This window comes from Epinephelus moara, chromosome 14 (genome assembly GCF_006386435.1).
Source record: "Epinephelus moara isolate mb chromosome 14, YSFRI_EMoa_1.0, whole genome shotgun sequence".
Taxonomy (NCBI): domain Eukaryota; kingdom Metazoa; phylum Chordata; class Actinopteri; order Perciformes; family Serranidae; genus Epinephelus; species Epinephelus moara.
The window spans coordinates 25,615,595-25,642,938 of record NC_065519.1 but is presented as its reverse complement, the minus strand read 5'-3'; the positions used below and the strand labels follow the sequence as shown (position 1 = coordinate 25,642,938).

General features: G+C 42.0%; 2 protein-coding genes across 7 annotated transcripts in view; one reads left to right on the top strand and one right to left on the bottom strand.

Annotated features, from left to right (window-relative positions):
* Positions 1-9,394, top strand: part of tiam2a (TIAM Rac1 associated GEF 2a) — a 106,661-nt gene extending 97,267 nt beyond the window's left edge. For all 4 annotated transcript variants that reach the window (XM_050062728.1, XM_050062729.1, XM_050062726.1 and 1 more), the window contains 8 exons: positions 1,838-2,017; positions 2,317-2,435; positions 3,017-3,125; positions 3,594-3,652; positions 3,775-3,877; positions 4,147-4,240; positions 6,192-6,346; positions 6,672-9,394. In XM_050062728.1, the coding sequence (XP_049918685.1) occupies positions 1,838-2,017; positions 2,317-2,435; positions 3,017-3,125; positions 3,594-3,652; positions 3,775-3,877; positions 4,147-4,240; positions 6,192-6,346; positions 6,672-7,378 (1,526 nt within the window). In that variant the 3' untranslated portion in view covers positions 7,379-9,394. The remainder of the gene's footprint in view (positions 1-1,837; positions 2,018-2,316; positions 2,436-3,016; positions 3,126-3,593; positions 3,653-3,774; positions 3,878-4,146; positions 4,241-6,191; positions 6,347-6,671) is intronic.
* Positions 9,395-16,366: 6,972 nt separating this feature from the next.
* tfb1m (transcription factor B1, mitochondrial) overlaps positions 16,367-27,344 on the bottom strand; it is a 32,297-nt gene continuing 21,319 nt past the window's right edge. For all 3 annotated transcript variants that reach the window (XM_050062547.1, XM_050062548.1, XM_050062550.1), the window contains exons 7-8: positions 18,495-18,622; positions 16,367-17,441 (exon numbers count right to left, since the gene is read on the bottom strand). In XM_050062547.1, coding sequence (XP_049918504.1) covers positions 17,162-17,441; positions 18,495-18,622 — 408 coding nt within the window. In that variant the 3' untranslated portion in view covers positions 16,367-17,161. The remainder of the gene's footprint in view (positions 17,442-18,494; positions 18,623-27,344) is intronic.

Below are 27,344 nucleotides of genomic sequence, written 5' to 3'. Positions count from 1 at the left end.
CCTGAAGGGTCAGAATTACCTAGAGGAGAATAAAGTGTGGTAAATATGGTTATCAAAGCAACAGTGGTGCATGAAAGAGTTTTCTGCAGTGTTGAATATATTTTGAGAGTTCATGAAATTTATGTTTGAGCATATATTATGCCACCATTCGCTATAATTCTTCAAGGAAAACCCTGCTTTTAGATGTGCTGTTTAAAAAAACTAAATCTATGATCCAAATGTAAACAGAAAGGCAGTGTTGGAGCCCACTGGCAATCAGTCTGACTATGATAAATCTGTGGGGCCAATGGAGAATATTTTCGGAGATAGTTAGTGAGTAACCGGGGCAAGATTTCCTCTTGTGCTCCGGTCATTTTGGCTGATCTCTATAGACAGATATCTGCATATGATTGCACATAAATGAAGGGAAAACATAAAGCTTAATCGTTGTAACACAAGAGCTGATGAGTTCTGAGATTGTATGTCGACCTCCCGCTCAAACGTGATTAGTCAGTATTTCCATTTAATTGAAGCCAAGACGTTCCCATACCAAAATCTTGACCTGTTGCCTACCTAGAATCTGTTTATAAAGATTGACAGAAGGGAAATCCCACTACCGAGTCAAAGATTCAACCCTGCTGTCACTTACTGTTGCAGTTTTTAATTTCATTGTCAGAAGCTTTTTATTTTTTTCTTTACTTATGATTGATGTGGTCAAAAATTACTTACCTTTTCAAAAAGCACCTAAAAGCTTGGCATAGTGATTATTCCTTAGTCCCTCAGTCTGTGGGCAGTGCCAACTCGGTGCAAAATGGCTCCAAGTGCTTGAGTGAAGAGAAAAGATGCCAGATTAAAAGTACTCTGTCTACAGGGTTCATACACCCCGCTCTTCAACCAAAGGTTTAAATGGTGGTGTGTACAGTATTACAGTCTGCTCACACTTGCTAAAATTAGAACGTGTAACATAATGATGGCACAGTACATATAAGAACAGCAAAATATAAAAAGGGTGATAGTTGCACATGGCACACACAGAGTGTACAGTTGGCCCAGAGCGGTCAAAACCAGCTGATCAAGGACACAGAGAAGGAATCTGTGGGAGTTTGTCAACCATTAAAGTAATTATATGCCCGTCTCTGCCATCTTCATCACTCCCCTCCCTCTCCCATCATGCCAAGGGCCCTGGGTTGCCTTAGTTTCTCTGTTTATTTGTCGACTCGTTAATTGCCTGCCAATTACTCTGGGAGGTGTCGATGCGGCTGCCTGTCTGTGGCTGGGAGTGCTATAATTAATACTTTAATGGCCCCCCTCAGTAAGCGTTGTGGAAGCATACGGCTCAGGGAAAATGTCACCACCTTTACAGAAGGCTCATTCTGTATTATACCTGCCATTTCACACCAAGTGTGTAGCTTCACTGTAAGCTAAAGAGTCCCAACTTGATCATTTGCACCATGTTGTAAATACAGTAAGACAGTGCTAGTATTTAAGTAACTCAACACTGTTCTGCCCTTTTTTCTTTTGCTTTGTGAAAACAGCTTGTGTTCAATTTATTATGATACTCAGAGGCAATGTGCTGAGCTTAATGGATACATAAGCAGATGTTTACACGTACATGCTGCAGTGGTCATGGTAGGCTGGGGAAGCCTACACTACCCCCTGCTGGAGACACTTTATTGCACCATGATTCTGCACTAACCAGATGATTTCAGAGCTGAGTTTGGATTACAATATCACCACACATCTCTTACTATGTATGCATGAGGCCATCAGAGTACACCAGGAAACACAAACACCAAAAACAAAGACTCAGCTGTTGAAAGATTCATATTAATTCAGTGTGTGTGTGTGTGTTTCCCAGCTAAGACAGATCAGGCCTTCAAGGAATTCCTTGATGCGAGGAACCCCACTAAGCAGCACTCATCCACCCTGGAGTCCTACCTGATTAAACCCGTGCAGAGGGTGCTCAAGTATCCCCTGCTGCTCAGGGAGCTGGTCTCCCTCACTGATGCCGACAGCGAGGAGCACTACCACCTCACCGGTAGGCAGACAAATACATATACATTTCACAGACGCACATGCACACCCACACACATGGGGAGGAAGTGCTATAAATACGGCTCAAGTTCACACTTGTCATTTCAATAACTTGTTGTCATGCTACCATGCCTGGAAGCAGTAAGTGACAGGTCTCGGCACATAACAGAAGACATTTTTCCTACACACAATGCACTCACAATGAGTAAATAAAACCTGCTACTGTAATGCAAAGCACCCGCATATATACAGTCAAGAATTGATCTCTGTTAACACGCTCGCATTCTGCTCTCGTCCCCGCAGAGGCTCTGAAAGCCATGGAGAAGGTGGCCAGTCACATCAATGAGATGCAGAAGATTTACGAGGATTACGGCTCCGTGTTTGATCAGCTCGTTGCTGAGCAGACTGGCCACGATAAAGAGGTAAACACACAATTCAGAATCAGATGTAAAATCATCAAGCATAGTAAACATATACAAAGTTGCCTTGGCAACAGTTGCATGGATATAACAGAGTTTCACAGGACACCTGCTACAAGGGCATTTTGTTGAAGATAAAATCACATCAGTTTAAACTACTTCAACCCAGTTAACTATCAGTACATCAGAGTGGAGCTGTTTAGCTTCTAAGTTGTTTACGCTGTCTTCTGTGCATTGCCTCTAGGGATCGAATACATTTACAAGTTGATGGAATATTTAGTTGGTAACCACTGCAGTATAAATATTCAAAGTGAATGCTAAATAGTGTTGTCTAGGGTACTGTATGTTTTCAACGTATTTAAACAGCTCAGACAAAAACGACACGAAGGTTTGCCTGAGAATCTGCTTTCACCCTGTGTACAAACAGTGGTTTATACTGTCTGTGGAGCTCCATGGATACTTAGTATGTATCACACAGCTGTATGCTCCAGCAGAAAGCCAGAAGTCTGGCTTGTTATTCTTCCGTCTCTCCCTCTGCTGTTTCTTTTAACAGTCTCCTGTGTGTGTGTGTGTGTCTCTCTCAGGTCACAGAGATTTCGATGGGAGAGTTTCTCATGCATTCCTCAGTGGTCTGGCTCAACCCTCATACATCGTTGGGTCGCATGAGAAAAGACCCTGAAATGACCGTGTTTGGTGAGTCTGCATGCTTTAACCACTTTTATTGCTGTTGCATTGTGGGAAAATTAGTGCCCTCTTTTCCCTACCTTGAACTTCCACCCTGCTGGAATCAATTACCAATAGAATTTTGGCAATCAACATCTTGACTGCTATTCCTCCACATACTGTTTTGTCTCAACGGCTTGGGGTACAAATGACCACATAGAGGACCATCTGTATGTTACCTGTGGATGTTTGCAGTTAAAGTTTAATCAGTACAAACCAAGAGTACTGGATTTTCTGCAGAGCCACACAGAATTGTGTCTGCAGCAGCACTCAAACAGATTTCAGTGAATCTCGATCTCCGGAGCTGTAGCGCTGATATTCGCTTTAAGGCTTCAAGCTGCCATCTAAAATGCTTCTGTGGGTTGCACTCCTTCAGTCGCTTTCCCCAAGAGGCACTCGCAGTCAAAACTAAGACGTTGATGTGTTCTCTCTCACCAGTGTTCAAGAAAGCGGTGATATTGGTCTACAGGGAAAACAACAAGCTGAAGAAGAAGATGGTAAGCATTGTGTCTGTTGCACTCATTTACTCTCACATGACACAAATGGGGTCTTTGGTATGAAACATTGCATTTTCTTTTTCTTTTCTCCCCCTATGTGGCATTCCCTATGCGATGACCAGACCAACCCTCGTTCAGCGCTTTCTCACGGAGATTCGGACCCCTTTAAGTTCCGTTGGCTCATCCCGCTCTCAGCGCTGCAGGTCAGATTGGGAAATACTGCAGGTAAGAAGCTGGCACACTGCCACATTATCCCCACTAAATCACTCACAAAGTACATCCACTAAATCTTTTTGTTCCTTCTCCCCCTTCATATTTCCCCACACAAACCGCTAAGCTCATTCTCCTTGCCCACACATACACACACAGTACACACACTCGCACACCTCTGGCATTTCCACTCAGCTCCCTCACTCCTTATCTCCTCCTGAAACCATAAACCATATTTGGACTGTGTGATTAAAAGCCTCCCCTTTATTTCCTCACTCCCCCAGGAACAGGCACAGAAAGCAGCTGCATCTGGGAGCTGATTCACTCCAGGTCTGAGGTGAAAGGGAGACCAGAGACCGTCTTCCAGCTGTGTAGCAGGTCAGAGATTAAACTTTCAGGTGGATTCAGTGATGATTAATGCTGGTATGCATTCATGGATTACATAGTTGTTTTTCTGTGGTGCCCACTACACATACCAGCATTTAGGGAGGATAATTAAGGTTTATTACAACATTGGTGTTATCTTCGTAGTTTTAGCCACCATTTCTATTGGTTATGACACTGCACTCACTCAAGTTATGAGATCTGGGAACACAGTGACCTCACTAAAATGAAGTCCAATAGGGCAAGAAATGGAAACAGTGAGGTGGTCAGACAGGTTGTAAACAAGCCAACTGTTCAGCCAGATTATCCAGCCCACTTTATTTGGAGGCAAAATCAAAGTAAGCATGCTCATAGTGTCCGTTATCATTTGTCATTGCACAGGAAAACTGTGTATACACAACTGTGGCAAGTACATTAGGCCAAAGTTGAACCAGGAAGTTGGTCAGCGAACTATCATCTGTGATAGATGTTTACAGCAGACAGTTTGGGTATTCATTTTTACCATTACTCTTCTCTCCCAAAGAGGTTTGACTAACCTCTGCTTTTTATGACCTGTCTGATTATCTGGCTACTTGAGTTTTTAACACCATCAGTCTTCTTTTTAGCAATGTTAGTGTTCCCAGATCTTAAAAGAATACCTCACCCACTAAATGACCGTTTGTATATCAGTTACTCACAACTTTGTTTTTCTTGCATGCCTCCACGGTGAATGGAGAATCCAAAAAAGGCTAGCATCCTTAATAAACTGCAGGGGACCGCACTTAATAACAACAAAACTATATGAAAACATCCCTTTACAAACACTCGCACAACTTGTGAAGTATAATGCAAGTCTCTTTTATCCAGTTGTATGATCAGTACTTCCCAAACACATGCATTTTTGCTGAAACCTAACAATACTAAAAACATTCCACCTATGAGTAGCGCACCTCGAAAATGCCTGCTCACACGTTTGCATATGAACTCAGAGTTCAAACACACTCGTGTGCACAGACATGTTTGAAATCATGTTTCAATGAAAATGCTTGTGTTTGGGAAGTACTGAGTACTATACGACTGGACAAATGAGACTTGGATTAAACTGCGTGAGCTGTGTGAGAGTTTAAGAGATGTTTTGACACTGTTTTGTTGTTACTGATGTAAAGGATGTTACAAAAAAAGGCTACAAAAAGACCCAAGTTGTGATAGCCAGTTAGCTAACCATAAAGACTGTAAATAGGGGGAAGCAGTTTGCACAATTCACCAGTTCAAAAATATGCCTACCAGCACCTTTAAAGCTCACTACTTAACATTTTATATCTTGTCTTTTTATACTTTTGTTTTTTTGTACAAATTAAACACACCAGATATCTGTATTACTTACTGTGCATAAGAAGTTTTATGCTTAGTTATGCAAATTGGCTGCTGGCTGTAGCTTTGTATTCAATGAACAAATGTGAGACTGGTATTGTTGTCATCCAACGCTGATATTTCCCAAAATGTCAAACCATAAATGTGATGATTTATAATACTTGTTAAACAGTAAATGAATATCCACTAGGAAATACAGGTGTTTAATTTTGTCCCCTATTCATGTAGTTTTCAATAATCAAATCTGGGAAAGCCATTTCTGTTTTCACATCATGGTCTTCGACAAGACAAATGAGGGTGTAGCTACCAGCTTGGCATGTCTTCCCATGGATCCTGTCTGCTGTTGTTGTTAGCATTTAACCGTAAAAACTGTCTACATGGGGATGGTAGTAAGAGTGATGCCTGTGACCCAATTGGCAATTCTCATTACACACTGTGAAATTGGGATCACTCCTAATGAATTACATAACTCATTTCACTGGGGACACAATGGAACTCTCTCACCAGTCCCCTGAATCTATATTTAGCTTCTCAAATCAAATTTAACATACCCTGTGCTCATGTTACTGTGGTACCTCTGCTGTGTCCTCCTCAGTGTGCCAGAGAACAAGGTCAACATCATCAAGGTGATCCGCTCCATCCTCAGGGAGAACGTGAGGAGGAACATGAGGACTGAGGGCACGTTGGAGAAGGGCGGTAAGGAGCGCCTGGTCCCCCTGCGCAGCACCCTGCCCTCCTCCGCCAGGCTAGGTGAGCCTTCAGAAGCATTCATATGGGGGAGATATTTCTCTCTAACAAAGATATGTGAACAACATTTGGCATTTATTTTGAGCACCAGGCACTGCCTCCCGGGAAAGTTTCCTATAAAAACATGTCAGCATAGGAGTGATCCTCGCTGACTGGTATTTATTTAGCCTTTAAAAACCATCAACTGTGTAATGCTAAGTATGCATGTACTTTAGAGATGATCGTATCTCACTTTTTAGGTCATTAAATGCTAGAGGGGCTGAGGGTGCAAGTGTTTTGCTCAGATAAGAGTGGCATTTCTGACTTTTATCTCCATACTTGTTCCCAGGTTCCACCAGGGCTTCCTGGTTGTGTAAGCAGCCGCCTGGAGATCTCTCCGCCCAGGCTGGGAACCTCAAGCTGGGGCCAGACTCAGACGAGGGGAGCCTGAGCAGTGGAACCTACAGTTTTTCTGGGGCTCCCCCAACTTGCACCTCCTCTGACTCGCAAATCCTCCCTGTCCAGCAGAACTGGTCTCAGACACCTGCATCAAACTCGCAGCCCCGCTCCACCTCTGCTGTGAAAGAGTCTGATATTTTGAGTGATGAGGATGATGACGGCTTTAGCGAGGGGGGAACAAGGCGGGGCAGTGGAGACAGCAGTTCCCCAACTAGCGCCATTGAGGCTCAGTTCCTCCAACTTAAACTCTCAGAGGACTCTGTGTCGCAATGTGCACCGGCTCCCTGTGTTCAACCTGAGAGAGTCGGGGACACTCCAGAGACCCAACCCAAACTGATGCGAGGACACTTCAGTGCTGTTAAGAGGAAAACCAACAGTTTGAGGAAGAGCCAGGGTGCACTGTTACACATGAAGGCACACAGCAGGTCACTGGACAGCCAGACGGATGCAGCATCTACATCGGGGGTCGTGGACCTCAACACGTTGCTGGAGAGGGAGTTCAGCATCCAGAGTCTGACTTCTGTAGTGAATGAGGACTGTTTCTATGACCCAGCTGAGAGCTGTGCCACTGACTCTGGGAATGCCACCTCTTCATAGGGGAGTGGATGGACAGAGGTGAGACTCTGACCAAAGCCCCTGTGGCTCACTACAGGCTGTACCAGTGTGGCTGTGAAGCTGTGCCTCAACCCGGAAGTCGGTTTAGTGGGTCACACACCTGCCTGCTAAGTTAGGTGTACGGTATCTGTTCAGATGGAAGCCTATTGGCTGACAGACCAGTTTCTCCCCCTTGAGAGGTTAAGAGAGGTGATTTCTGTCCTAGTGTTAACTACAATGAATCTGCCAAGCACTGATGCGTTCCCACGATTTCCTCTGCTCTCTGTGCTTTTTCTCCTCCCAACAAACAGTCTTGAGTGACGTACTCCATCCTAGTTTCCCCTGCAGCTCATACTGATTGGCAGTTTTTATTCAGTTTTTGACCTTTTCTATGAAGAAATGGGGAGAATGTCCTCGGTCTGTCAGTCTCAAAAGTTAAAAGAGGAGCAAGGTCCACAGTGCATATAGAGTAACAGTACACTGAGATGAAATACATCTCTAGAGGCAGCCACACTGGTGCTTGGCACAGTTTGCCAGGCAGCAGGCTGACTCACACAAAGGTCATGGGCTCAGGCTTGGTAAAGTATTTGTATTTGGTGTCACAGAACCAAACACTGTTACAAACTGCATCGTAGGCCCTGTTTGTCCCTGGTGTTAGCATGTGTCTCGGATGATCACAAGTGGACAGCGCTAAGTACAAGTGTCAACGACCACCAAGACGCATTGAGATCTGATCACTCAGACCACTTGCAGAGGTGGTCTGGCACACATTTGACCACATATCTTTTGTAGTGTAAACGCTAATGGCCCCTGACAGTGACTACTTCATCAATGCAGGACGTGGTTGTTTTAGTGAGAGTGCGCTGATGCTCTATGACTTGCCCATTTTATGACGAGTTGGACAAAGTGTTGTGTCACTGCCCATCATTTTGCCCTATTGAATCAGACGTGTTGAGTTCTGCAAACAGCAATATCTCCAGCTGTATGGAAACAACTGCTAATGTGACTAGTGAGAGTGTGGACATAATTACTTTGCGTGAGCCTTTTGACTTCTACTGTAAGTCACATAACGAAATCTAAAGTGGTCAATTGACGCATGATACACACGTGCGAACAGCGACGTGTCTCAGCTGTCCACTTGTGTTCAGATCACTAAAACGCATGTTCATACCAGGTGTAAACAGTTTAAAATGAAATGGAAGGAGGCACTGAGTGAAGGCTACCACAGACTAATAGGATCCACCCAAAGACATGCAGCGGTCAAGTCAGACTTCCTGAAAAGAGACGCAATGGCCTAAACAAACAGGAAGGTTGCCGACTTTCGCAACTAAGCCTTTTTGCTGTATTTTGTGCACTAAAGTACACTGTTTGCCTATATATTTGAAATATTTTTTATCTGTACAGGTTTTAATGTTATTAATGCTGTTTTTATTTATTAATAGGTTTGATTATGTATATCTTAGAAAACTAACTTTTTGGGTGAAGGCTTGAACTGTTGGCTAAAGATTGGTCCATTAGTAAATAAATACAATGCAATACCGCTTGTCATTTTTTCCCACTTCATTTTAAATGTAGCCTACTGGATTTTGGTTGTCTTTTCCTGAAGATTGTAATTCCCAGTGTATGCATTGGAAGTGTTTCTGAGATCTGGCTGCTTAAATTGAATGGTTTTCAACTGCAATAATGTTTCAAACCCAATGTTTCTTTTTATGTTTGTGTCCTGTACATATTATCTTTTCTATCTTTGAAACATTTATGTATCCTCTTATACATACTTGACACTGTACAGGTAAGACACGAGGCAGGAATAAGCAATAAATGCAGCAGATTATTTTTGTAAAACCTTTTGTTTGCCATAGCAGGAAGTACATGTTGAGGTACTATTAAAAAAAAAAAGGCAAACCACTACTACATTCTTTACCTTCTCAGCTCAACTTTACCATGCCTTTAATGCTAGCATACCAATGAATGTGAATGCCCTGTTCTTATGGAATTGTTTTATAAATAAAAGTTTTATCTGTGAGTGACGCCTGGAGAACAATGCTTTCAACTTGCCTTTCAAAGTCTGTCAGTTCAGTTTTTATGGTTCTTTATGTTCTACTGACAGGTAAAGCAGTGCTGGGAACTAAGTGTCTTATCTCCGGCTTCGTCCCCAGGCTTCACTTGCCACCACTCCCTGATTAGCTGTCATAAGAAATACAGGTATTGGAAGAAAAGGTATATTCTCGATAGAATACATAATTATCTGACAGAAGTGGGGCACGGTTATATGAAGAAAGAGCTTTACTGCAGTGCTCTGATTTTATACATGGACATATGTGAAATGAATCAAGCGTCATATTAAGATATTTTCAATTGGCTGAGCACATTTAACACCTCCATAAGGACAATTAAAAAAAAAATTCTATTTATTTTTCTCTTTCATAAAGCTAGAGGACTGAAAACAATTAAATGAATAAAATAATTAAAGGATGTTTTGCAAGTCGTTTTCCCAGTTACCAGCATAGCTAGAGTTTCAGCTTTATTTTGAGATATCTGTTGACATTTTGGTACTACATTACATTTCATTACATTGGGCACTACCCATATTGGAGGTGAATGGAATTCAATTTTGGTGCATGAAGCGAGCCTATATATGATGTACAACAGCCATTGTGGCCTTAAGTGACAATTAATTGATAATGTTTCAATGGCTAGTGGCAGCACAAATTACAACACAGACATAACATCCAGTCAATAATAATAATAATAATAATAATAATAATAATAATAATAATAATAATGACTCAGAATCAATTAAACAGCAATATCTACCTTCAGCATGTTTGCATTAGCCACCATAAAGTACTGACTGTACCGCACCAATTAGCCTACGGCTGCAGCAGGAAAACACTATCAAATTATCAGGGTACCCACTCAGTTTCATAGCTAAAATTTACATACTTTCCCTGACTTTTAAAAAGGACCAATAATAAAGATTTTTTTCTTTCCCCAGTTGCTCTGCATTTTTCCAAACATATCAGATTCAAACTCTGTTTTAAACATGGGAGAAACTGACATATGAACAACACATTGTCACACATCATCACATATTTAAGCTACATTAACAGCTGAAGAAAATTAATTTGTCATTATGGGAAAAAAAGGGAGTGCTGCACTTGGTTAAGGCTCTGTGTAGTTCGTTGTAAAAAGCAGGTGCTCTTCTCTTCACCCTGATGCGGACTCCAGTCGAAACACATTGGTTATCCATGTATCAATGAACAATTTTTAACTACAGTCAGACTGTCTAGGATGTATTTTTGGATTGCCTGCCTATACTATGGACTTTTACACTGAGTGAGCTGGCCAGACGTTGTTTATTATCTTCAATTAATTAGTCATTATGTTACGTTACATGAAGATTATTGTAAACATTTCATTATACACAACCAATTTCCTCGACTTTTCCAAGACTTTGTAATTTTGACCAATTCCGTGACACTTAAAGGCCTGGAAAACGTGATTGTGAAATACCATGACTTTTCCAGGTTTTTCATGAGTGTGGGAACCCTGAATTATTTTTTTTTTATTGTTTGCAGGGTGAAAACATGGGCTTTTTGTCCTCTGACCAAATGGCTAGTGAATGTTCAAATTTTGCTAGCCACTCAATAGATTACCACTGTTGTTTTTTGGGCTGGTGAGTAAAGCTGTAATCAGTATTTGGCTAGCAGTGCTAATTCGTGCTAATTTTGTGCCTTGATTGCTTGTAAATTCAACTTATTTTGTAAGTTATACAGGCTTGCTTTACAGCATTAAAAAACGACATTTGAAAAAGTCAAATGCAATATGTCTTAGTAAAAACTATTAATTGGTACTTTGGGACACTTCTGTGATTTTGGTGAAATGACCCCAAGATGCTTAATATGACCTCTGCCAACCCACCACCTGTTCACCTTAATGCACTCCACTGAGCTACACAAGGTAAGCCATATGTAGACCATGATTAGTTTCTGTTCTTAGCAAAGTTTCACATTGAGCCACACAGGACTATTTCATCATCTGTTAAACAGGTGTGGAGGACTACCAGACAGCCATCCAAATATGTGTGGACAGGTAACGTTGGTGGAGTAACTCTCATACTATTTTGCCATTGCATTTCACAATCTGTGACAAATCACTTGGAGTGAATCTGTCATGATGGTGGCCGGGAGACTGCCTCACTGTGAGCTGTCAGCTGGCGAGGAGAAGGACAAAACTGAGTGTGGTTCAGGTCTGGTGTGATTTATCGGGCTACTGTGCAATGACAGACAGCTGTGGCAGTTTAATGGTGCTTCTTAAAACTGAAAGGTATCCAGGCTCGTTATGAAGGGTGGTAGTAGGGCCAGACTGAAACTGTAAAATACCCTCCTGCCCTCCTTTTCTTTCATTCTGACCACTGTAAAGGCAGAATTTGTAAAACTAAACTTAAATATATTAGGTGTCAATTATTAAGAAGTACTGATAATTACTATTTATTGACAAATGTTCAGAGAAGTTGTTGCTGCTATTTTAAAAGTTACCTGGCTAACTGAGTACTTGTACTTGGACTCCAGTTTCTGAAGGCAGGTGTCTGACTGACTGACACTGTACACAAAATAAATGCTGACATGCCTGCATTTTCACTAGACCAGTATTCTATATTTTGGTGTATATTACCTGGCAACAAGTGGACACTTTTTGCAATGAACTCAAATGAGTGGCTTATTTTTATTTATTTATTTATTTGCCTGACGTGACAGGTGTCTGACTGATGGACATTGTATACAGAATCAAAGCTGACATTCCTGCACTTTCACCTGAGCAGTGGGGTATTTTGTGTTTGTCTGTTTTTTAGCTGAGTGACTAACCCCATAGACACTTATTTATTATTACAACACTCTTTTGAGTATACAAATTAATGGAACTGATGACTGCATTTCACTGCAGTCATACAGTGGTGTGAAAAAGTGTTTGCCCCCTTCCTGATTTCTTACTTTTTTGCATGTTTTCCACACTTAAATGTTTCAGATCATCAAACAAATTTAAACATTAGTCAAAGATAACACAAGTAAACACAAAATGCAGTTTTTAAATGAAGGGTTTTATTAATGAGGAAGAAAAAAATCCAAAGCTACATGGCCCTGTGTGAAAAAGTGTTTGCCCCCCAGCTCCTGTTAAAACATAACTGTGGTTGATCGAACCACAGTGAGAGCCATTATCCACAAATGGCGAAAACACGGAACAGTGGTGAACTTTCCCCAGGAGTGGCCGGCCGACCAAAATTACCCCAAGAGCGCAGCGACGACTCATCCAAGAGGTGACAAAAGACCCCACAACACATCTAAAGGAACTGCAGGCATCACTTGCCTCAGTTAAGGTCAGTGTTCATGACTCCACCATAAGAAAGAGACTGGGCAAAAATGGCCTGCATGGCAGAGTTCCAAGACGAAAACCACTGCTAAGCAAAAAGAACATTAAGGCTCGTCTCATTTTTGCCAGAAAACATCTTGATGATCCCCAAGACTTTTGGGAAAATATTCTGTGGACTGACGAGACAAAAGTTGAACTTTTTGGAAGGTCTGTGTCCCATTACATCTGGCGTAAAAGTAACACCGCATTTCAGAAACAGAACATCATACCAACAGTAAAATATGGTGGTGGCAGTGTGATGGTCTGGGGCTGTTTTGCTGCTTCAGGACCTGGAAGACTTGCTGTGATAAATGGAAGCATGAATTCTGCTGTCTACCAAAAAATCCTGAAGGAGAATGTCCGGCCATCTGTTCGTGACCTCAAGCTGAAGCGAACTTGGGTTCTACAGCAGGACAATGATCCAAAACACACCAGCAAGTCCACCTCTGAATGGCTGAAGAAAAACAAAATGAAGACTTTGGAGTGGCCTAGTCAAAGTCCTGACCTGAATCCTATTGAGATGCTGTGGCATGACCTTAAAAAGGCGGTTCATGCTCGAAAACCCTCCAATGTGGCTGAATTACAACAATTCTGCAAAGATGAGTGGGCCAAAATTCCTCCACAGCGTTGTAAAAGACTCATTGCAAGTTATCGCAAACGCTTGATTGCAGTAGTTGCTGCTAAGGGTGGCCCAACCAGTTATTAGGTTTAGGGGGCAAACACTTTTTCACACAGGGCCATGTAGCTTTGGATTTTTTTCTTCCTCATTAATAAAACCCTTCATTTAAAAACTGCATTTTGTGTTTACTTGTGTTATCTTTGACTAATGTTTAAATTTGTTTGATGATCTGAAACATTTAAGTGCGGAAAACATGCAAAAAAGTAAGAAATCAGGAAGGGGGCAAACACTTTTTCACACCACTGTATGTTATGATTTAAAGTGACACAAATTGATTGGTTTATTATCTGGCATGTGACTTTTTTTTTAATATTTTGATAATTTTGTATCACATGTACCTTGTCAATTTGGTCTTTTTTTTACAGAGCAGTTTTAACTACTTTTTCGAAGTAGCTTAGGTTAACCAAACTAAATTTCTCCCTAGAGTGGCTCTACTGTAGTTCATCTTCTTCCAGTGTGAAGTTCTTGGTAGCTTTGCTTGGCTTTACCAACACTTAGTATTTGATAGTTAGTTATTTTGCATATTTTTAAACGAAACTTTACAGCTATTTTATAAAAAAAAAACATGTTTCATTGATTACATAACAGATAAACAAAAATATAATATATAATATAAAATGTAAAATTTAAATAAGCATGTTTAGTTTTTGACTGCTACAATTTGCGGATTTTAAGCTACTTACGTATTTTTTGCTGACGTAAATTTCAACACCGTACCTGTACTATAAACTGTATGGTTTACGTTGTAGTAGTGATACTTTAGTAGTGTTACTCCCATTTTGAAAACGCCATATTTCATTACATTATGTTACAGAAACGTGCATTTTTAGGTAGGCTATACATGGTGTAATGCTAAGACACTTTGACAAGACGGACATTAAAGAGGGGAACAAGATTTTTGACTCACCCAGCTGCAGGACTGGACTCGGTGTCACCCACACGGTTGTCCTGAGGAGCTGGTGAAAACAGTAGCTGGTAGTACTCCTCTGGCTTTAAGTTAGGTACAGTAGGCAGCTGAAGTGTTATACAAATGCTAAAAATGATGGTGGCGTTTAAAGATATTATACAGTCCAAACAAACAAGCAAACATCACCTCAGTGTAGCATAACGGAATGTCTCTATTGGCAGCTGCGCAGGTGTTTCTCATTAGTGGCTAATCACTTACCCTGTGCGCGTGACGTCAGTGCTAGGGGTGGACGATACCAACAAAAAAAATAAGTTTCCATCAGATACCAAGTTATACAGAGGCAGTCACTGATATCAATACCGATTCTTTTTATTATTAAAGGCGGCTTATGTAATTTAATTCAGTTGAGAGCAGTGTGTCATTATTTATGAGGTGAGTAATCAGTCAATATGTAACATTAAACAGTGCTGAAGGTCCAATTTGACTAAAACATTCATTTCACTACAGTATAATGGTACCTGGATATTCCTTGTCTAGCCTCTCTGAAAAGATTCATCAAATGCTGTCTTAGGGTGCTTTCAGAACTATAGTTCTCTTGCTTTGGTCCGAATCAGGGCCTAATTTTTTATTTTTTTCCCAAAGGTACATAATTGCCTAGAGTTGGTTCGTGTTCTCACAGCAGTATTTACAAGTGGACCAGATAAAATACCTGAGCGAGAAAGTTGCTCTTGATTGGTCAGAATTTCGATGCAGGAAAAATCCAGGAAGCAAACAAAATGTTGAAGAAGAGCACACTTGCAAGGTAAATGTGACACTTTCTAATGTCACAATGGAGGGACAATTACGCAGGTTGATTTTAGCGCTGGTCATCGTGGACTATATTGCTGTTATTGTTCATTTTAGTCAAACCATACAGTTTGAAAACGAGGCGCGGCTCCAACTAGAAAACAATGCTTTGATGTATTTGATGTGCTGAATGTGCATATTAAGGCAGTACAGGAGGAGGCGCACATTAATAATCCTCCAGGACTGTAATATGCTCATGTTTAACCCAAACAAGCAGTTGGTTCGAATCAAGGTCAGAAAACGTTCTCACCACAAACGAACCGCACTGAACCAGACTGAGACCACCTCTTCAAGACGGCTTCGATCAGGTTTTTTTGGTACACATCCAAGCGTGATTGCTGTTCTGACATCTGCAAAAACGAAACGCACCTAGGGGGCAAACGGACTTGAGTTCGACTGAACAGAACCAAACAGGACAGGTGTGAAAGCACCCTTTGTGTCGGGGCTCTGGATGCTGAGGCCTTTCTCTCCAGCCTTCTTTCCCACTGCAGCTTCAAGTTCTCGTTCTCATGTTTTTTCCTCTTTCACTTAGCCATCACAGCAATTACTAGTCAGACAGGGCGTATGCCGTGGTGTGCTGCATGTGTGCGACTCTTATGTTGTTTTGGTGTACACAACAGCAATGAAGTAAGGAGTGCATGTACCAGATGTGTTGACTATAAGACCGTTTACACAGACAGTTTTACTCTTGAAGTACAAATAGGCACAACCTAGAAGAGAGAAACTTTAGTATCGATCCTACTGACGCTGGAATCAATCTTTAAAACAAAAATGTACCTGTAGTATCGACATTTTGATATCCATCTACCCACCCTTAGTTCTCACCGTCCAATCATTACCCACTCATGCAATCATCTTTCCCCCAAAAAATCTTATCCTAAGACAAAACTACCACCCTGTGTTTCTTCAGGGTCACAGAGCTATCTTGATAGCACGCAGATCACACAGTCAGGCCTGCGTACCTATCTACCATGTAGATCTGATGAAATCCTGATTGTAGTTGGAGATTAACACCATCCAATCATCAAAACTGAGTGAATTCTCTCTCTGGCAAGTCAACCTTAGCCTGCCATCTGCCACACTGGCAGGAAACAGCCAAGCAATGTTCTGTCGGTGATAATCTGTGTAAGCTTTCAAAAGAGGAATATTTAAAACTTGTAACGACACTTTTATTTATATAAAACCTTAAATAACAACACAGTGGTTGGAGGTATTTAACATACATGTCATAAATGCTGTGTTCTGTAGAAGAAACGTAACAAATGTGCACAACATTGGCGCCTCCGCTCACATTTATGATGTATATTTTACAGGTTAGATTTGATTCATTTGTATCAATAGCAGATTATGTTTAATTTATTCCTTTTTTCTATATAAGCATGAATTCCTCTTCTTTGAATACAACAAGAGTCTTTCTGGAGCTGACAAATTCCCACCACTTTCCTCCTCCCTTTAAGCTCTGTCTCCCAAGCGACTAAGCAATACAGTACATAGAAGAGGGAGAAAATGGCCTGGATATGGTGCTGCCATGTTGTTCCCATTTTCTAAATCACCCTGAAAACACTCTGACGGTTCTCTCAGGTCCCACAGGACAAGGTGTTATGTGAATTGGATCTGAAGTAAGAACTGGGACATAAAGAGATACTCACTCTTAAAGAGCTACTGTGGGTAACTACACATGACTGCTTTGAGCTGTCCCATCCTGGAACAACGTCTTGGAGCTGATCCAACCCACACAGGATCTTTACGAGCCTCATGGTTCTTGTCTCTGTCCCGGGATTTCATGTGTACCACCTATTGCTCCCTGGGTGCAGGGAAAAACATTTTAAAAATGCATGCATATGCCAGGTGGAAATGTCAAGGCTAAGAGCAGTCTGTTGTCTCCCTGTGCTAACAGAAGCTGTTAGTGGGCTTCGTTTGGCTTCCGTGCCTTTTTTTTTTATTTTATTTAGCAGGGTGGTGGAGGATTTGGTGGTGTGCCGGCTGGCTTGTCCATAAACGTGTCCACTGATTTGTGTCTTTTCCTGGCGAGGTTCTTCAGTCTGAGCTCCTCTCTGTACTCAAAGCCAAGGAGACCAGGTTCATGGGTGCATAAATGAGCATAGGCATCTGCTAAAGCCCTGAACTGAGGTATGGTGAGTTCTGTAGGGCGAAGAGTGGGGTCCACATCTGCCTTCTGCATCATCTCCTTTGTCAGCTCAACACGACACGCCTCGGGGAACAACTTCCTGGAGGGGGGAGGAAAAAAAAGAGAAAACATGATGAAAAAAAACCTGATTCCTACACTCAGGTCGCTTTGATATCTTAATGATCATGCAAGTTTAATGGCATTATAAAGTTCAAACAGAAAGAAATTATCCCTCAGCGATTATTTCAAATCTGTGAAGTTAATTGAAATCACACAAAGGGCTAGAGCTGCTCATGAATTGTTAATTTCCTCCACTGCCGTGCTCCATAGTCAAGGGATGTAGATACTGACACAAAACTCACACAGACACAAACTTCTTTGACATTAAGAGGGCAGCTAAATTCTAAATGTCCAATTTTCATTTATTTAGCTGGCTCTCGCCCTGAAAAGCTCTCCAGAATATTCAATACAGAGAGAGAGAGGCATTTATTTTTAAAGACATTTCCCTGCCTGAGATGTTCTTCTGTGTTTTTTTTTCTCTGCAGGTTGGTGAGCAATAGCCAATTGCACACACTCCACAGTACAGATGCTTTTTAGGCGCTTCAGTGCTGGTGCCTCCTCTCCAATTTGGTGCCGCTGCCGCCAACTCGTTGTAGTTACATAAAATATGCTGCCTCGTCTTCCTATGCCACCTCAATGACTCATAATTGCTGCTCTCTTTCGCACAGCCAGTGTTCTTTTGTTATCTGGGCCTACATACACTTTCCTAACAGGCACGGGGGCGATGGGCAGCGTGCACATGCATGTGGGCGTGTGGGTTTGTTCCTAGTGGTTTTTTGAACAGAGCTCCGAGAGTGCTCCGATGTTCAGACTTTGGTTACAGAAAGCCTCAAAAGCAGTGACTTTGTTTGTCAGAGTGGTGTGTGTGTGTGTGTGTGTGTGTGTGTGTGAGTGTGTGTGTGACAGAGAGAAGCAAAATCAAAAACCGTTCTAATTAATGATGAGATGAAGACGCGTCTGTCAAAAAACAGAATGAAAAATGTAGAGAGAGAATGAAAGATGAGGATGGGACAAGATTAAAAAGTCAAAAAGAGAGAGGGGAAAGAGACAGAGACGCTTTGAAAGCTACATCAAGTTGTGTAACTGTGCTTACTCCACTCCTTTATGGCAGTGCTTCCTGCGGAACTGGAAAACGTTCCTGACGACTTTCTCCACCAGCTTGAAGGGCTGCTGGATCTGGGGCTGAACCAGAGGGGTGAAGTGACACACTCCCACATCCACCTATACACACACACACACACACACACACACACACACACGGACAGAGAGAGCAAGAGAGACCTTAAAACTCAAGAGTGTACTCACGGGAATGAAGAAAACAAAAAGTGGTGAGAAAAGAGCAGGTAGGTGTGAGGAGGAGAGAGGAGAATGCAAAGTGTGGTGAAAAAACGCTGCGGAGAAAGGTTGCCTGACAAATGGCAAGAGAGATACAAAGCTGGACAAAGGAAGAGGGAGAGGTGGTGGGATCAATACACTGGGATAAAAGAAAAGAGGAAAGGCAGAAAATAAGATGACGCAGCATGGCTGGCTGGCGAGCCGGTTCCAGTTGCCACAGTAACACCTGTGCGATGGACCATAGAAACTGAGCCTCTCTCTTTCTCTCTTGTCTCTCCTCGTGTCTCTGCATCACCACTGAGTTTCTCAATACCTGTGAGCCTGACTCACTGTAGCACTCTCCTCTTCATCCCACTGTCTGTCTATCTGGCTCTACCTTTTTCCTCTGAGAATGAACCCAATGAAGCACGAACATATATGGATCCAGTGATGGGAGCACTGGGCAGCCAAAGTTCATGTCATGCTTTTTAAGAGACTTAGTGAACACAGGTACTATGACTTATTTTCCCATATCTGCTTTCAACTCCTTCTGAGAAAAAAATAAAGAAAGAAAGTCATGGAAAAACTACAAACTACTACACTACAATCTTCCCACTCAACCCTAGCAACTACTGATCTACCTGCTGTACTGTACAAGCCGATGACTTACATCACCAACTGAGCTGAAGAGGGGAGGAATGTGTTACATCCATAGACTGAAAAAATAATGGACATAGCTACTGTGTTGTCACCCATTGGTTTGTGGACTCCCATTCTGAAGCCTTAAGTTCAGCATTTTGGGCATTGCCATCTTGGTTTTTGGAGCCAGAAGTGACCATATTGGGAAAGAGGCTGGCACTGTGGAGGAGCGAGGGGTGGATCTGATTGAGAAGCAGAGGACACTATCGGCAGGCTTCCTATCACTTAAAGCGTCTTGCTTTTAATAAAATATAAGCAGGTGAGTTATAAAAAAACCTCACACCCTGTATAGCTGTCATGATGAAGGAAATTAGCTATAGAGACCAAAACTGTTTTTTGCACCAGGTTGTAAGCATGTTTATTTCTGCTGTAAAGTTAGGCATTTTAACACAGGGGTTGATGGGGACTGACTGGCTTCTGCAGCCAGCCTCAAGTGGCCATTTGAAGAACTGCAGTTTTTTGGCACTTCTGTGTTGGCTTCAGTTTTCAGCCCCGGAGGTTGCAACTTATATACAACAAGCAAAAAGGAGCTTGATCAGTGCTCCAGAGAAAGCAGGTCACTTCTGCTGTGTGAGTGTGTCTGCATTTGGTCCTTCTCAGGCAAGCTCAGGGGTTTAACGGTGCCCACAGAAAAGGCGCTCCTTGATGCTGTTTTTTTTCTACGCTTGAAGATCCACTCATTGCTAAAAGTGTATGTCATATAAAAACTAAAGTAATGGTCAAAGTTCTCAAATAGAATATTTAAAGTGTGTTGATTGATTCACGTCGTCAACTCGTGCATTGAGTAACATTACAAGTAAACGTTCCACATTAAAAGTTGCTGGCAGTCGGCCCAGTGAATTTTAGTTGCTTTTTCTCTGACTCCAGCTGCTGCAAGAGGTAGCAATGTATAAAACTCTCCACGGTATTAACAGTGGTTACATGAGCTTCAAAACCAGCCACAACTCAGCCTTGAGCAGAGTGACCGTCCGCTACTGACCAATCAACAGACTGCAGTGTTCACAGCTCCACCTTTTAGTACCAGATCTGTGTGCTAGGTACCCCAACAGAGGGGGGACCAAAGATGGGGACGGTACAAAGCGGTTCCATTGGTAGCATCCACAGCTTTTCGCAGTGGAAACTGAAAAAAAGCATACCAAACTGAACTGTACCGTACCGCTTGGTGGAAACGGGGCTTAAGTGTATTTCCTCACTTAGTATTCCTGCTCTTAATTGTCTGCAAGCACTAAGAATATTGCTGCAAGATTACTGACTAGATCAAACACACAGTCTCATATGACCCTATACTAAAATCTCTTCACTGGCTCCCACTCTCATACAGGACCCAGTTCAAAATTCTCATTCTTACTTACAGAGCTTTACAAAGTCAGGCTCCTGCTTATGTGGCTGAACTACTTCACCTATATTACTCAGCTCACTCTCTTAGGTCAAATGAGTAAAATCTGTTGTTTGTCCCTCACACTAGCCTCAAGATCCGTGGTGATCGAGCTTTTGAGGCCATAGCATCTACATTCTGAAATGCTCTGCCTGCGTCCCTATGGCCTGCTGAGTCTCTGCTGAGTCTCTGGTTTCGAGAGGCATTAGGGTAACTTGTATGCACTAGCTCTGTATCGTCTTTATTTTGTGTATTCTTGTGTACTGTGATTTTTTTTCATCATGTATGTTGCACTTTTAACCACGTGGCCAGGGTAGTCACTTTATCTTCTATGTTTCGTTCTTTTATATTGTATATTGCCCTTGTAAAGCAATGTGTGACCTTTGTCTATAAAAGTGCAATATAAATACATTTTATTTACTTAACTTTCTTACCTATTTTTCATTTTAGCATGTATTTACATAAACTGTTTCACCGAACTGCAACAGCTGTTTCAGTGGTATAGAACTAGAGTGCTTAAAAGAAAGTCTGATTGAATTTATGACTGAGATGCTGCTGCTACTTCCTGTTTCAAATTAAAAGCCCTCTAGCGTTTCATACACAGTCCAGCCATATACTAGGTTTTGACAGCTTTTTATAATATCAACCAATTAATCCGCTATATCAGCCTTTAAAAATCCGATATCGGTCGACCTATAGTGGTAACCTTTGCTCCAGTTCTTCACTAGCTGCTGACTCCTGATCCTTCCTGTGTCAGCCCTAAGCTGACATGACATACTGCTGAAGTAATCGTGCCAAACTCGGCAGAGCCTAACTTGTTCTCACATCACTCCCTCTTTAACTTTCATGCACATATACATCCACGCAGTCTCTCTTCACGCTATTTCTCATCACCCTTTAAAGGATTGTCTGTTCTCTTTATCTTCTAAACGCCATAATTGGATCAAAAGAACCAAAATACATTAAAAGACAAGTTCTGGATGTCTGGATCTGTGTGTGTTGGTAGTGCAAACAAGGCCATCATCTATCAAGGGTTTCTCACATGATGGCATTCAGTTCTGCAAGTTATAGCTTAAGGGGCTACCGCGCAATCAGAGAGACACTCTACTGTGTGTGGACCAATGGCAAAGCCAGACAGTGAGCAGCAGAGCAGAGCAGTCATCTGTCTGTCTCTCCATAGTTGGTAATAGCCTTACTTCCCTAGCGAGGGAGCACTGATAGGGACTGTACTCTGACTGGCTGAGCAGACTAACAATGGGGCTCAGAGGAAAACCATCAGCAGTGATAGTCTTAATAATAATAATACATTTCATTGCCCTTAAGTGCTTTTTGGCTTTGATGGCTCTTCAAGATTCTCAATCACTCTCAATATATTAAGAAAAAAATAACATTGACATTGAACAAACATTGATATAAGTAGCTCGAGACTACATCTGAGTGGAAGAGAATTTGAGATCTGAAGTGGAATGGGTTTTTTGATGGATATACGAGCTGAGAAGACACACAACAGAGAGGACAGATGTTGCATAATGTACATGTGCAGGTATGTAAATGGGAGCGGACAAAAGTTGTAAAGGAAGGAAGCATGCAGGTGCATGAATGGGAATGTAACACAGCATGTTAACATTCAAAGGCGAGTCAAGCATGCAAAAGGCACATACCCGCAGACTTGTTTCCCCCTCTTACTCATACAAACACACACACACAGACAAAATAAAAGGACATCTATTCAGCTCAACGGCCCTCCTGTTGAGACTATATGCCCTGCGGAGCTCCTCGTGCATCCTTGAAGATTGTATTTCTGGATTGTGTGACTCACTCACAGCTGCCTCTTGCTTTCCACAGCTAGGGGCTGGCGTCGATAATTAGGGGAGGAAAACTAAAGTGGTCCGAGGACGCGCAAAGGATTTCTAATGAGCTGTTTAGATTCCCCTTTTTCTGTGAACAACTGAGGTAGCGCTCAGGAGCACTTGTAAACCGCAGCACTATCTCTTATCAGATCTATAGATCCCTGTGTAGTCCAGAGATGTCTGGCTGCGTCTGAGCTTCCTGCCGCAGTGGTGTTTAATGGGACAGCACTGACGGAGACGTTTTGTCTCAACTGCCCTGCGGGCTATGTGCAATAACAGTGCAGAGGAAACTTCAAACTCCTGGGTCTGATGTTAGAAGGTTCGACATGGAGGAAGAAAGAAAGGTTGTTATGAGTTGAAGCTGTAAGTGCATGTACTGTTGGGTAAATGTAATGTTGAATTTTAATGTCGGTTTTGTCATGTTTAACACAATCTAACATTAAACAGTGACTTAATGGATGATTTGCAGTTTCAGTAATGGCCTCGGCGTCTTCATGATGACTTCATTATTAATCCACTAACCCTTTTTATGATGCATTTTAAATACAAAGGCCATGTGACAGGTGTTGTCAAGGGCACTGAGAGCTGTGGCTGCATCATTTGTTTTAGTACATGAGGCTTGTATTATGACAATCAATCCCTCCACGTGTCACTTGAACATGTAAGGATTCTGGTCAGGATTTTATATCTGAATTGGAAAAAAAAATGCTTCTATCAGTGCTTTGGTGATGCAAGATCAGACCACCATCTGTTGGGAAGAAGCAATAAAAAGGAATGTCTTTAATTTCACTCTCTGCTGGAATAATTAGGCCATTTATATTCTGCACTTCATGATTTAAGAGAGGAGCAAGGGGAAAAGTCGATATTGGGACTATACAGGCAGCAGCATTTCAGCCATCAGCTTGTCCAAGTCACTTTGCTCCTATGATTTATGTATGGCCTTGCTACACGGCTTCACTAGGTAGAGCCACAGGAATATATCCCGCTCCCTGACATTAATCCTTCCACTGATAACCTCAACATGCAAGGAAACTCCATCTTAAATCACGCACTGTCACCTGGGCCCTCCATTCAGGTGCTATGAACGTGCCCTCCCCCCCAAAACCCCCAAAAATACTTTGCATCTGCTAGGTGATCCTGAACTGGGGCAGGAGACTGACTTATTGACCCTATCTGACAACCGTAATATCTCTCCTTTGCCTAGTGGCGCCCCCAAGGAGGAGCCCGGCCCCCCACTGGGAAAAATAATTGGAGGCTGACATTACTGTCTTTAAGCAGCTGTGGGGTACTCAGCATGAGGGTAGTGATATCTTTGGAAATTAGACAACCTAGGGCAAGCACCTGTACCAACCATGTGGACATTGCATGACGGGAAGGGAGCTAAATACCACTCCAAACTTAGGATAAATTTTGGTGAGGGAACAACTGTATGGTCATTTTTAAAGGGTCCCTTGAACATTCACCTCAAGATATCTGAATTAAAATGGGTTCTATGGATACCCATTAATCTCTGCAACATTTCCAAAGACTTGTTCCCAGTAATTTTTTTGTTCCTTACAATCAATGTACTCATTCAAATTAAAGCTGTATATTTGTCTTTTTTAAGGAAAAAAAACAACCATCCTACTTGATGAACAATGAATCACTTAACATGTATAGATACCAATGAGTAACCTCCGGAGCTGAAAAATGAAGCCAACATGGAAGTGCCAAAAACTGCAGTTCCACTAATGTCCACCAGAGGCTGGCCCTAGAAGCCAGTTCACATGTTTACAGTAAGGGAGGGCAGTATGGCTCCAAAGTAATATTACATTATTTCAGGGTATTTTTGCGATAATGATATTCTTGACGACATGACACACACAACAATGTCTTAAATGTCTTATTAATTTAAGAACATAGAGTTGTAACAAAATAAGTTATAAAGGTTTACATGCCAACCTAACAGTTCGCCTTCAAATATTCAGTAAAAACTAAACAAAAATGATCTCTCATTTCTTTAGTTTGTAAACAACAACAGTTATTTAAAGTGAGATTCAGATTCTTTATACAATATTAATAGTTCAACAAAGTAAAATCTACCACAAATTACACATTAAACAGTTCCCAAGTACAAAAATTCTACCCTGGGATCTTCAGCCGCTAAATGACTTCCCTCTGAGTGGTAACTCGCTAAACGAGAAGTCCGGGGCTGTTCATAAAACATTCAGGTCGCCACAGTTTATTCCAGGCTACTGAAGCTGCTCCTCTTTTTGGAACCATGGCGGAGTCTGTAATAATTTTGCTTTCAGCCATGCTTGTTGTTGCCGTGGGTAACAGTATGACGTCAATATGTCAACAAGTCCAAATATCGCGAGTATCACAATATGAATTTTTCACATCATATTAAAAATTACACAGGTATTATCATGAACATGGCACACCACTAGCTTACAGCCCTGTGCACAACATGGTTTTAGTCTCTATAACTAATTCCCCCCTTCATTACAACTGCACGGGGTTGTATTTTTACAAAACTCAACCCTTTACATCTTATTAAGGCTTAAAGTTACGCATAAGTAAGGGCGGGTCGCTTTGAGTGATGGGCTGTCTACTGGAAGTGTCCTTGACTTCTCAGTCAGATCAATCCCTTGCTCCCCCACAGTGCCAGCCTCTCGCCTAGATGTGGTCCCTCCTGGCTTCAAAAAAATCAAGATGGCGATGGCCGAAATGAGGCTTTAAAACAGGAGTCAACAAACCAATCGGTGATATACAGGTAGCTACAGCCATTATTTTTACAGTCTATGATACATAACACATTAAAACAGGAATGTTGTGGAACTCAAAATACTAACTGTACCAGTGTTAGTCTACGCACATCAGAGAAAAACTGAAATTAACTGTGAAATAAAAACCAAAGTATATCAGCATGCAATTCCTTAACTCTCATTATTGACACAGTTTTCAATTAGCCCATTTACTTCAACAGCATAATCTAATTGCTGAAATTCAGTAATGTTCTTTTGGTTTTGGAGTGCCACCCTAAAATTTTCAGTGGCCCCATCTGGCCACCTCTATGACAAATTCGGGGCACCACTCCCCCCTTTTCCTTTCCCCAGGTGTCAGTAAGGATCTTACATACTAAGCAGACAGAGACTAGAAATGCTCTGACGGTAATCATGTCTTGTAGACTTGGAAAAACCATCCTATTTAGTAGGGAAAAACGAGGGAATCATTACCCCTAATTTGGACTCTAAATTAGATTGTTATGTAAGGATCTATACTCAAGCCCATGAAAATTCCTCTTGCTCTGACTCTCTCTATCCAACTAATTTGATCAAAGCTCTTGAAAAGACTTTGAACCTGCTTCTCTCCTTACATATGGTACTCTAAACAATCTGATAAAACAACACCTTGCACTTCCACTGTAAAAGGACATCTTATACTGCCGATTCCCCTGGTAAAGCGTTTGAAAAGGGCAAAATATGAGAGATCTCTATCTAAAAGTCACACGTCTGCTTTTGTCTGAAACCCAAGACCTTTTCTGACCCACTTGAGTACAATAGCCCTGCATCTATATTAAGATACTTGTGAGTTACCACATTACATGCGTTTGACCTTCCCAAAGCTCAGCAGGGAACTCTATTACTCCAGCTTTGCCCTGTGGTTCTCCAGCTCCCCTTTCCACCTCCAACGTCTCTTTCTTGGTGAGTCCTTGCCCAATGGCGTGTGAGCAGTAATTTGTCATGTCCCTCTAAGCGTAACCAAGACGAGATGGCAGGGGCCCTGGGGCACCAGCCACCGTGCTACCTGAACCACCAACACTTGCGCTTACATAATGGCAAGTTCTGAGAAAGAGCAGGGAGATGGAAGAAAGCTATATACAGCCAGGGAATACAAGAGAGAAAAGCTCACAGCGAGCCTGCAAAGGGGGGAAGAGCTGCATTAATCATGACAATACCTTGAGAAGACAACCTCCATTACATCAGTGGAGGGAGACAGCCTCTCGGAGAGGAGAAGGCAGCAGTCAATGCTGCTGAATATAGGAGGATGATGTTGCTTGAGGGGTTGGGGAGGAAGGGTTTTGGCTTCCTGTGCAGCCCAGCGTACTTCCCATGAAATCGCCCATGGCATTCACACAGGACACTCACGACTGTAGCCCTAGTCTTTGACAAGATCAGCTCCTTGGGGAGTTGCTTTCGTCATAGAAAAACTTGAACTTTGCCCAAAAATGTGAAATTTACTGGACCAGCAGAACAGCAAATGGGAACATGGGAAAATTGTTTTGATTGGATATTCACAAACTCATAAATGCCAGTCCTAATGAAGTAACCTCAGGAGACTCTTTATTAAAGTCATGGCAGTAATTCTGCAACATGTCACGAGTGTTTTGCCTTGGACAGGTTTACACATATTATCTAAGGTGATACTGGACCCGGGCCCTGCTCTACAACAAGATTGCATTGACAGCGACATCACAGCTATCACACGACACCTTGCCATCTCCGCTGCGAACAGGCCGCCTTTGCAAGACGATGAGCACGAAAACCAATTACGCAAGGCAGGACATAAAAGAGGAAAATGCAAATTGAACGATAAAAGCCCCTCGTGTGGGCAAAAGGGAGCGTGGCTGGTCCGGCTGTGCCTCAGAGCTATGCTGCAAAAAAAAAAAAAAAGGGGCTATAGAGCTCTGCTGTGAGGTGATAAAATAAAGGGGACCACGCTT